Source organism: Sycon ciliatum, chromosome 2 (assembly GCF_964019385.1).
Source record: "Sycon ciliatum chromosome 2, ocSycCili1.1, whole genome shotgun sequence".
In the NCBI taxonomy this organism is placed as follows: domain Eukaryota; kingdom Metazoa; phylum Porifera; class Calcarea; order Leucosolenida; family Sycettidae; genus Sycon; species Sycon ciliatum.
In genome coordinates this window covers 24,474,866-24,487,365 of record NC_088644.1, presented here as the reverse complement: position 1 = coordinate 24,487,365, position 12,500 = coordinate 24,474,866, and the positions used below count along the sequence as shown (strand labels likewise).

Here is a 12,500-nt window from a genome sequence, read left to right as displayed (position 1 = left end):
GGTGCTCTTCAGGCACAATCTTCCTCAGCCTACTCAAGCTCAACTGATGAGGGGTGAATTCCCCGAAACACTGTGTATTGAGCAGGGAGTGGTGCTTTCTTGCAGGTTTGCCGAGTCGAAAGTTCGATGGACTTCTCGTGTGCTCTGGATGGCAGTCGTGAGTCAGTCAAGTGTCAAGTAAAGTCGGCGGAATAGCGCGAGCTCCGGTGTGGGGAGCAAACCCTTTCTTACAAATTATCGCCGAAGTCGCAACCACTACTTCGTACTGTTGTGCCCAGCGCGGGCTTGCGACTAGTTGGTTTGGAGGTGACAGCGTTGCGAATGACCGAGGGTCCTCGACGTCTGTCTCACCGTCCAGGAGCGACACTGACTCACGCTGCTATCTGGTGTTCACGAGGTGTTTTTCGCGCTGGAAACGGAGCGTCTCTGTAAGTTTGTATCCCTGGTGATGTGTGTGCCTGGAGAGCACTATATAAGTGGTGCTCTTCAGGCACAATCTTCCTCAGCCTACTCAAGCTCAACTGATGAGGGGTGAATTCCCCGAAACACTGTGTATTGAGCAGGGAGTGGTGCTTTCTTGCAGGTTTGCCGAGTCGAAAGTTCGATGGACTTCTCGTGTGCTCTGGATGGCAGTCGTGAGTCAGTCAAGTGTCAAGTAAAGTCGGCGGAATAGCGCGAGCTCCGGTGTGGGGAGCAAACCCTTTCTTACAAATTATCGCCGAAGTCGCAACCACTACTTCGTACTGTTGTGCCCAGCGCGGGCTTGCGACTAGTTGGTTTGGAGGTGACAGCGTTGCGAATGACCGAGGGTCCTCGACGTCTGTCTCACCGTCCAGGAGCGACACTGACTCACGCTGCTATCTGGTGTTCACGAGGTGTTTTTCGCGCTGGAAACGGAGCGTCTCTGTAAGTTTGTATCCCTGGTGATGTTTGTGCCTGGAGAGCACTATATAAGTGGTGCTCTTCAGGCACAATCTTCCTCAGCCTACTCAAGCTCAACTGATGAGGGGTGAATTCCCCGAAACACTGTGTATTGAGCAGGGAGTGGTGCTTTCTTGCAGGTTTGCCGAGTCGAAAGTTCGATGGACTTCTCGTGTGCTCTGGATGGCAGTCGTGAGTCAGTCAAGTGTCAAGTAAAGTCGGCGGAATAGCGCGAGCTCCGGTGTGGGGAGCAAACCCTTTCTTACAAATTATCGCCGAAGTCGCAACCACTACTTAATAATAATAATAATAATAATAATAATAATAATAATAATAATAACTCTTATTGGCGATGGTGCCATTGTGAGAATAAAGAATTCAACAACAACAACGACGACGATGGCAACAATTGACAGAGAGACAGAGAGAGGAGAGAGAGAGAGAGGAGAGGGGAGGAGAGAGAGAGGGAGGGAGAGGAGGGAGGGAGGGGAGGGAGGGAGAGAGGGAGAGAGAGGGAGAGGGAGAGGGAGAGGGAGAGAGAGAGAGAGAGAGAGAGAGAGAGAGAGAGAGAGAGAGAGAGAGAGAGAGAGAGAGAGAGAGAGAGAGAGAGAGAGAGAGAGAGAGAGAGAGAGAGAGACACACACACACACACACACACACACACACACACACACACACACACACACACATGTTCAATGGAAGTAACTTCAAGCTTCAGTCATCATGCACTTACTTGTGTAAGAAGTTTGGAATGTTCCCACTTCACTTGGTGATACTCCAGCAATATTTTCAGCAATGACGGAATAAGAGTAAGTGAAAAATGGCGAGAGATTGGAGATATTAGCATGTAGATTGGTGGTATTGATCGTCAAAGACAGGTTGTCATTTTGGTTCTTGGATTTGGCCAGTCGATCAGATGCCCACAGAGATACTCTGTAGGCAGTGATCCGACCAAACTGTTGCTCCTCCTTTGGTGGCTGCCAAGATATGCTGACCGAGGTGGCTGTGGCATTGACAATGACTTGGCGAACGCCAGCTGCAGGAGCTACACAAAACAGAGAATAGAGTGGACAGACATTTTTCAATGGTAATAGAATTCAAAGAGCAATAGAATGGTCGTAGACCACTAATCACCAGTGAATAACTAACTGGCAGCGCCATGCAAGCATTATATGAGAAGTTGAAACCTAAATCCCCCCTTTTTAAGTTAAGAAGAAGAGAAGGACCATCCGAGTTCAAAACAGATATGGTCGGCGTTTCAAATCTGTTTCTCCAGTACTGGCTTATGCAGCCCCTACTCTCCTGGGCAGTAGGGATAGAAAGGTCAAAGGAATAATGGGCACAATGGGATGAGAAATGCCGAACCCAGAGACATGATGGGAGTAGGTACTGGGACATTGGACAGTATGGTCCACTGTAGAAAGTATCAGTGCAGGCAAAGGCATATAAACACCCGTTTCCCTCGCGTTTGTGAGCCACAAAAGCAGGTGGGGGGGGGGGGGGAGAGTGGGCAGGTTGACGGTGAGTACTGGAGAAGCATCGTTTTGAAGATGTCCGCGCAAAGAGCATGACAACTGGTGGGATGGCACCTTGTCGTAAACACACACACCAGCTAACCAATGATGAGATCGGCCAGAGAGCGCATGTAGTGGAGGTGGAATTGCTTTATTGATATTTTGATAAACACGCCGAAAGCTGCTGATTACCTACTTTTCTAGATGCATGCTCGTCAGAGCTTTGTAGGTAGCCTTGTTGCTGGTCAGGTTGCAGAGATTCAGGTTGCAGTCATTTCATTGAACGCATATTTACATCACTACAACATTCCTGCACTCTTGTCTCTATGTACAAAGAAGAAACTAGGATGCTAAATGATTTTCTAGCATGCAAGCCACAGTGTGCAGAAATGCTGGAACAATACGCATAGTCGGCACTTGTAAAACATTGGATTGTTAGAACCGTCAATTCCATCCTAACCTTCTGAGCTGGTTACAAAGCGAGCTACATTGATCACACTGGTTGGTGCACTGGAACAACCGGCAACAGTACAGCTCCTGATGGATACATTATACGAGGTGCCTGGATGCAAGCCGACAATTTGCTGATAGTATAAAGCACCAGCAGTCTCGTCAACTAAATCACGGATGTAGGAGCAGTTGGTTACTGGGTCACTAGAGACTGTCCGCGCTTGTACACGGTGGATAGTAATGGTCGGTGGAGCAACACTCTGGGAAGAGAAATACAAAGATAACAAAACCAGCATAATGCTCACCAGTGCCTATCGAACATTTTCTATACAGTCACCATGTACAAGAGTGGAGTGTTCTGTCACTCTTCACTATCATCCATAAGTGCAAGCATGCATGCACCATCACCATCACCTTGCCCGCACAATAGCACGTCTTTAAATGCCACCACAAAAAATAATTATAGGAGGATTCTGCTAACAACTGCTGAATCCAATCCTTCTATTGCCGACAAATCGGCGTGCACAGCATGCACACATCAACCTCTCTCTCCCTCTCTCTCCCTCACTTTCACACACACACACACACACACACACACACACACACACACACACACACACACACACACACACACACACACACACACACACACACACACACACACACACACCACACACATATACACACATACACACACACACCTTCCTTCCTTCTTCCACTGCCATGACTGGCTATGTGGCCACATAAGGGGCAGACCAGGAGGCATGCTGGCCACCGGTACCACACACACATACGCACACACATACGCACATGCATGCACACACATACGCATACACACATGGACGCATGCACGCACAGTAACACGCACAGTAACACGCACAGTAACACAGCTACTTACACAGATACATTGTCCCTCACAGACTCCCATTCTCATGCTCAAATACCCCCCCCCCCCCCCCCCCCCACACACACCTATACAATTGTACAGAAAAGAAAAAGGCAACATACATAATTGAGATAATGAGAAGGAACTGCCTTGACTTCGTAAGACGATATGATGCCTCTACGCTCCTTAAGCGGCACTGGCACCCAAGTGATGTTCAAGGAGCGCGACATGGTCTCAACAGCAGTCGGCTGCGGGTCCCTGGCTGGTACTGCACACAGACAGGACAGTCAAACATTCAAATACAGTAAATACACCCGGCGGTTATATAAAGACACATGCAGAAATATGTTGTTGTTTGTGTACACAAGCATGGTTGTAATAGCAGACTAGCTCTTGCAGCAGTTTGTACAAGAATGAGCAGGACTTTTACGCATGACTTTACTGCACACAGGAGCAAGCAACCGTACAAATGCTAGTTGTGGCGCATGACCACGGCTAGAATCAGTCACTCGCAACTGTGCGCATGCATGTGTGCAACACTAGTAAACACACGCAGGCATGCGTGCGCGCACGCACACACATACATGCACACACACACCTTTTGACGCCCATCGCCGGAGGCGATGATAGCAATGCTACGGCAGAAGCCATAGCAACTTGTGCTGGGATGGCACCATTCAACAGCTTGCAAGGCTGAAGAATTGACCGTCACTATTCAGCCTGGTCTACACCATACAGCTATTTGAAGTGACTTTTTCTGGCCAGTGAATCCCTATTTTTTGGTCTTTTCATTTTTTTCCCGCGCACACCATCACACCACGTACTCCGGCATGCACTGGCTGTTGGTAACCACCCAGGAGAATGAAAGAAAAGTCAGGAAGAGTCTGAGAAAGAGAAGAAAGACGTGTGTGACCATAATCGTCGGGAATCGAACCCGCAACCTATCGATTGGAAATCGCTGCACATACCACTGCACCATATGGGACACACCATTGGACCATTGGACACCCATCGCCGGAGGCGATGATAGCGATGCTACAGCAGAAGCCATAGCAGCTTGTGCTGGGATTGCACCATTCAACAGCTTGCAAGGCTGAAGAATTGACCGCCACTATTCAGCCTGGTCTACACCACACAGCTATGAAGTGGCTTTGGTATGCCCCCACATGAGCGCGACCCAAAACAGCGCCGTTGACTTCAGCGCCCCCCAAAAGCCCCATCCCAATAACTGGACATCCCCAAAACAGACCACCCCGTCAGCGCGCACGCTCAGTACAGGTCGACTCATTTACACTCAAACCCAAAAGATGGACACTCGACTTGTCAAAGACTCAAATCATGATCAACTCGAAATGGCCAGTTCAGTATTGAAGGGCGATATTGCCTGGACTCAATTTATAATCAACTCTAGAAAGCAATGATGAACTAAAAAAAGCAATTATCGACTCAAAAACACCAGTTCAGTATTAAATGGCGATATTGCCTGGATGGACGTTAACAGGTCCAGATACAAATAGGTTGTAGTCCACGAACCACGAACCTTCCAAGTAGTTGGAAGGTTGGTTTGCGCACTGATGATGTGTTAGAGCTAGGTCTCGGGCCGCTGAATGTCTCAGTGGCCTGTCAGTTTCGTGCCCTATTATCGCACAGTCACTTTCTGACTGTTTATCATCTTGTTACAGTCGTGGATAGTTGCTGCACAAGTTCTAGGCCCCAGCGGCAAATGCTAGCACCCAAAGTAGCATAAAAGGGCCTTTTTGTGACTCCACACGATGCTAGCATAAACAGCAGTTTTTACCGGCATCCGATACATTTTTGGCAATTTTGGCATTCTGGATGTGGAATTCGGTCTAGATTACACTATGAAACTAGTATTACGGTACTACCACATTGATAATTGCATGCACTACATTCAATTTGTTTGCATTACCTAGTTGTGACCAAAACCCACATTGCCATTGGTACTTCTTGGTATTTGCTCTTTTGTATTGCAAATATTTCCATAGCAACATGATGCCAACATCGCACCTTTAAAAACTCTTTTCACATACCTGCTTTGTGAGAATTCATAAATAGCACGGAACACCGTTTTCAACCCAAATGTTTCACCATTACCATTAACCCTTTATGGGTCTCACATAAGCGTAAGGGTCGTATGTGACCCTTACAGTAAAATCGCATTTTCTGTGAGTTTTGTTGCTAGGAGACAACTAAAATGGTGCTCCACTCGTAGCTGAGGTCCCAGGCTTTCCAACGGTGTAAAAAACAACCATACTTACCATACAAAATTTTGCAGTATCGATCGACTGAAGTCTGGTGAAATTGGAAAAGACGACCATCCGCCATGCGCGCATTTCGAGAATGGGAGTGCATCTCTTGAAGCCGTGTCAGAAAAGCTTTCTGGGGACACTGACGGCACCAGTCTAGGCTGGATGTCTCTGGAGGATTTCCAGTGTAATGTCGTGAGAAAGAGAGCTCCGTTGAGTCCTCCTAGCTCAAATAAATCGTCCCCGAATGAAGAAATCAAATTTACCAACCAGCGAGGAAGCACAGCAACAGCAACTCTCACAAGGACTTGTCAGGTGCGATCAGCTGATTCGCCTGGCCGTGAGAATCACGGCACGCGTGACATCGCGCCTGAGTACTCATCTGAGCGAGAGTGAATCTGACGCGAGCGGCGCTGATGTGAACGAACCAAAATTGTGATATTGTGGAACTGTTGCTGCTGGAGCATCGCCGATGGCGAGGTATTGGAGTTCAAGGACGGGATAAGGAGCATAATATATTCTTCACCAAGACGTAGCGCTTACCTGATTGTTTATCATAGGACTTCAGCTCCATCACGAACTTGGTATGCACTTCGTGCTGTGATTTTTGTGCATTTTTGTTCGCAATTGTATTTTCTCTCAACTTGAAGGGCTACCACGGGTCATATCCTTGCCTGGACATAGTCATATTTGTGTTTTCTGGACGCGTCCAGGCATACAGATTTTGAAAATATATAGTTTACCCATACCTACAACTCACGGAACTTGAGTTATGGCTCGTTGTTTGTACGCGTGTTTGCGTGACCACCCCTCACATACATTGAGTAAGACCCACAAAGGGTTAATAGGTAGCATAATTCGTGTTGTCTAGCATCCAAATCAGCATCTTTCTGAGTTGTCAGCTAGCATCCCAAAAAGCATCTTGGCAACATTTAGCTAGCATATGCCGCTGGGGCCTATGCAGCACAACTCGTTCTCATGTGTTTCTTCTCTTTTTTGCATATCTTTTTTAAGAACGGGTTTCCTCCTGATATCCACCATGGTAATACTAACATCAAGAGTACATAAAACTGGTTATGCACGCTTGCTAACATGAGCCTGCACATTATGGGTCACGTGTGTAATGAGCTGGCTTATATTCGGACGTTAACGTAATTGGTCGCGCCAAAATGGGGCGTGCAAGAGATGAGACGAGCTGTAGTGACACCGTGTCACATTAGGTCGCGCTGTACTGGGGGTGCTAATATGAACACGCGCCGTTTATGGTTGCGCTGTTTTGGGTGTAAATCGTGGCTTTTTCTGGCCAGTGAATCCCTACTTTTTGGTCTTTTTATTTTTTTTTCCCGCACACACATCACACCACATACTCTGGCATGCACTGGCTGTTGGTAACCACCCAGGAGAATGAAAGAAAAGTCAGAAAGAGTCTAAGAAAGAGAAGAAAGACGTGTGTGACCATTATCGTCGGGAATCGAACCCGCAACCTATCGATTGGAAATCGTTGCACATACCACTGCACCATATGGGACACACACACACACACACACACACACACACACACACACACACACACACACACACACACACACACACATACATGCACACACGCACACACACACACCCCTTACTGTGCTGGCAGGTTCGAAACGTAGTAGAGCTTTGAGCTCCTTCGCCCTTTCCAGTTTCAGCAGCCACTGTCACTGTGTAGGTTGAATATGCGTCCAGACGTGCAAAGGAAACGTTTCTCAGGGTGACAGCAATACGACGCTTTGGCTGCACTGCAGGTGCTATTGCCACTTGGAATCCAATGGGAATGCCAAAGTAGTTGACCGGGTCGCGCCATTGCACTGCTGCTGAACTGAACTGCACGCAGCAGAATGACAGTGCTGTCACCGCTGTCGGCACTGAACACACACAAACGAAAACAGGAACAACATGTGTACAAACACGCACACCCTCCTACCACACTGGACTTGTGAACTGGTCTTCTGCACATGGTCGTGCATGGGTCGCAATAACTTTGCGCGATGTTCTCTCATGCACTTTGGCCGGAATGTTGCACCAACTCTTACAAGTAGGCACCAGTGCCAATTTAATTATTTAAAATCCAGTGGAAACTCTGAGAACAGAGTTAAAACACTTTCTCTGTCCTCTTATTGTAAAACACATAGCCCATAGGGACCTGTACAGTGTACTGTATGCATAGCCCATACATGCCTAGAGATGTAGCCCATATAGGCCTGGACATGTAGGCCATATAGGCCTGGACATGTAGGCCATAGAGGCCTGGACTAGGCCCAGACAGATCCTGCCGGCAATTCCTGCGGCAAAATATCGAAGAATTGAAGAAGCGGAAATTGCTGGCAAAATCGGAGCAAAATATCGAGATATTGGGTCAAATCGATGCCTGATACTTAGATTTCCTTGTTTCTTACCCGTTCTGCATGATACCAAGAGTACATAACCCAAGAGTGTGCAACTCCAGCTATGGGGTCTGCGACGGCAGAACTTCACATCACGTGATGAACCCGTGCACTCTAGTGCATGATAGATACTGGGTTGTACGCAGCCCAGCTTTGGGTACAACTCTCTTGTGGTCACTTTGCACTGTTTGCCAGCATAACCTTTTGAACCATGTCACGTGATGTGAAGTTCTGCCGTCGCAGCACAGCATAGAGGTTGTGCAGGCAGTTGCACACTCTTGGTTATGTACTCTTGATGATACACTGCCCAGGATGAGATCATGTCACCGAAATATCACTGGGATTCACTGTGGATCGACATGAATTTGGAAGAACCCAGGGATACGTGCGTGAAACCCGGGTTGAGAAACCGACCCTGCAATTTTCATGAAACGTTGTACGGGAAGTGGATAAAATACGCGTTTTCCGGAGAAAGATGGAGCAAAATATCGAGATTCTTATGCCAGGCTTGGCAAAATATTGAAGATTTCGCAGCTACATTTTGCGGCAAAATAATCGAGGCGAGCGGAGCAGAATCTGTCTGGGCCTAACCTGGACACATAGCTCATAGAGGCTTAGACATGTATGTGTAGCCCATAGCAACCTGGACAAATGTATTTACTACAGTGTATCCCAAACTTATACGCAACTTAACCAACACACAAGGTACACGTAGTATTTCAAAATGCCCACAGTTATTTCCTGACTACGGGGAAAGTGTAGTGTTTAGTGTCCATACTGTCTTTCTGCTGTTTGCAAGGCCAAGTGCGGGCATATACAGGCACGGCTTGCCATGTATAGAGAGCAAGGCTTGCCATGTCCAGAGTATACCCGACAAGGCTTGCCATGTATAGAGAGCAAGGCTTGCCATGTCCAGAGTATACCCAGCAAGGCTTGCCATGCACAGAGTATACCCAACAAGGCTTGCCATGCACAGAGTATACCCAACAAGGCTTGCCATGCACAGAGTATACCCAACAAGGCTTGCCATGTACATGCATACATGTACTACAGTATGTTCGTCAGTACATGGCAGTTGCAGGGGGCTGCTAGCAGTGTCCCTGTGAACAATGATCATGCTCGTCAATTTATTATCTTATAGAAGCTTACCGCCTTCGACAGAGAGGCCCGTGATGTTGACTGACGGGCCCAGCTCGCTATCGGTGTTCTCCGGTGTCACAACAACCGTGTAGAGGTGGTAGCGTATCAGCCCACTGATACTCTGTTTCACACACACACACAAGGGCAAAGAAACAGTAAAGTCGCAGAGCTACTTGCACTGCGTAATTGGTGTGAGGCATCTGGCCGCTTCATCAGTCATTGGAATTGTAAAGAAGAAAAAAAGCAGCACACCGGGTGCCGCTGACGAATACAAGCAATGCTTCTTGATGCTATAAAAACCAAACGTTATGTGTCTGGCCAGCATGCTGTTTTCAAGTGTTTCGCTTATTGATGTGTGCTCGGGTCAGGTAAAGAATTGGGTGTACAGCCTGGATGAAATCATCTAGCATTCTGCATCTGTAGGAACGCCACCGCCCTCAAGGATCAAAGTGATGGCAGCTTGATGATTAATCGAAAGGAGATACAACATAGCGAGCCTGTGTGACCATGTTGCCAGGTATGTCTTTACCACCACGACATGAGATATAAAGAAAATTATCAAGTCATTTGGAAAGACTGCCCTCACTGCGTGAGTATGTATGTTTGTGTGTATGTGTGCGTGTGTGCGTGTGTGTATGTGTGTGTGTGTGTGTGTGCGTGTGTGTATGCATGCGTGTGTGTATGCATGCATGTGTGTATGCATGCGTGCGTGCGTGTGTAGGCATGTGTGCAGACTATTGTGAACAGGATGTTGGATTCCCTACAAGCTGATTTCTGGTGATTGGTCTTGGGGCAAAGTGTAAGCTGTGACCGGCTGGTTGTTTGGCTTACTAGGCCTGGTCATGGACCGCTTGTAACTGTGTGACAGGCTACAGGACATGTGACTGCTCACGGGGCCTTGGCTGGTCATCGAGTCGTACATGTGTGCACAAATCAATCAACCCTGAATACCACTACATGCATACACATGAAAGCCCGCAGGAACAACTTACGTGTGTGACACGGTCATTTGGGCGGGGACCAACGGCCTGAATCTCTGTACGAACGACAGCCCCCGATGCATTCTTCAGGGCAATCTGATACCTGGTGATTATGCTGTTGCGAAGCTCATACAACACGGGGTCAAACAAGAGCATAAACGTAGCCCCACTTGCAGTCGCTGTGTCATTTTGGAGCTTCAGGTTCCTTACAGGTCCAACAGGTGCTTCAGAAACACACACACACACACCAGTACATACAGCAAGAACATTTAGAGATCGACCAGTGAGTGAGTTCAAGTATCAATAGTCGATTATTTGCAGACAGTCGCAAAAGGAGCGAACATTAATTTCAAGCAAATAGTTGTAAAAAAAAAAAGGGGGAGAAGGAACACAATTTTTCTCCACCTGTTCTCCACTGATTTGGGATTCCTCGAGGGCAGCACTGCTGAGACATTCAACGACCTGACAACTAGCTTCAACTCGTCACTGAAGCGTCAACTAGCGTATTTCCCGGAATGTAAGTCGCACCTTGTTTACACTAAACATCAAGAGCAAAGAAGGGGATGCGACTTACAATCGAGTGTGACTTCATACTTATGTGAATATATTGACACAATTAATTTGGTTAAGACCTGAAAGTGGACTGCGACTTATAATCAAGTGCGACTTATAATCGGGGTAAATACGGTAGTCAACACCCATCCAACTTGAAAGGTTCTTGTTTCAGGGCCTGGTCAGATTGCGGCAAAAACGAAATAATCTTGTCATCTTGATATCGAGGAGCCAATTGGCCATGGACAACAACAAAAGTCATAAGGATGCTTGCAAGGATTGCACTGAAGGTGTTGGCGATCACCGAGGTGAAGGAATTTGACGTCGTTCGTGGAGATTTCCACTTGACGCTCGAAATGAATTTTGAATTTTCATTATTCCCACATGTGTAGTGTGATCGAGATTCTAATCCTGGACGATTTTCTTTTTTAGTCAGACACCGAAAATTTGCCACAGTCTGACCAGGCCCTCAGGAGAGATCAAGTTGGATAATGTGTTTCTTTGCTGCTTTGAACTGTAGTTAGACCGCTTCGTCAAGTATCTTGCTGGTCTTTTTTTACACTGATTATAGGCTCAACATGCAAGTTTCAAAGAAAGTATTTGTTCCACATTTGATGCAGAAAAGCTATGGGCCCATTGCATACGGACAGTCCACAGCGTTGCTCTGGAGGGACCCAAATTTAGTGGAGCAAAGATGGAGAACAATTCGTCAACACAGTGAACACAAAACAGTGCCACAGGCCTTTGGGGTAGTACTACGCTTGCCGTTGCCTCTGAAGCTAAAGAAGGAATCGTAGGGAGCTCCTCTGACTCTACATGAGTTTTGAACTTACTAAAGCTCCTGCCAGTCCAGGTGCTCATTCCACCCTTCAGTATCTGTTGCAGTGCAGAGTGACCCACACATGTTTTCCACGGATTCAAGTTTGTATGGAATCGCGAGGGCAGCGCAGTGCAGCGAACAGTCTCTATGGGTCTATAGTCTATACTGATCCATGCACCGAAGTCATGAGTCTCTATGAGTCTATAGTCTATACTGATCCATGCACCGAAGTCATGAGTCTCTATGTGTCTATAGTCTATACTGATCCATGCACCGAAGTCATGAGTCTCTATGGGTCTATAGTCTATACTGATCCATGCACCGAAGTCATGAGTCTCTATGGGTCTATAGTCTATACTGATCCATGCACCGAAGTCATGAATTGTGACATGAGTACCATGAGTAAATAATTATATGTAGCAAAGTGATGCGCTGTACGATGAATGCAAACACAAAACTGTCTTCTTCCAATGCATATGCAGCAGCTAATGCATGCATGCACAGCTGCTGCTGCTACACTGGACACAAGAATGGGGTGGGTTGACTT

At 47.1% G+C, this 12,500-nt stretch overlaps 1 protein-coding gene across 1 annotated transcript in view; it reads right to left on the bottom strand.

The window, feature by feature from the left end:
- Nucleotides 1–12,500, bottom strand: part of LOC135809322 (mucin-19-like) — a 90,328-nt gene that overhangs the window by 21,655 nt on the left and 56,173 nt on the right. The window contains exons 30-35 of the mRNA XM_065322655.1: nucleotides 10,594–10,805; nucleotides 9,611–9,722; nucleotides 7,667–7,942; nucleotides 3,894–4,039; nucleotides 2,896–3,145; nucleotides 1,655–1,966 (exon numbers count right to left, since the gene is read on the bottom strand). Coding sequence (XP_065178727.1) covers nucleotides 1,655–1,966; nucleotides 2,896–3,145; nucleotides 3,894–4,039; nucleotides 7,667–7,942; nucleotides 9,611–9,722; nucleotides 10,594–10,805 — 1,308 coding nt within the window. The remainder of the gene's footprint in view (nucleotides 1–1,654; nucleotides 1,967–2,895; nucleotides 3,146–3,893; nucleotides 4,040–7,666; nucleotides 7,943–9,610; nucleotides 9,723–10,593; nucleotides 10,806–12,500) is intronic.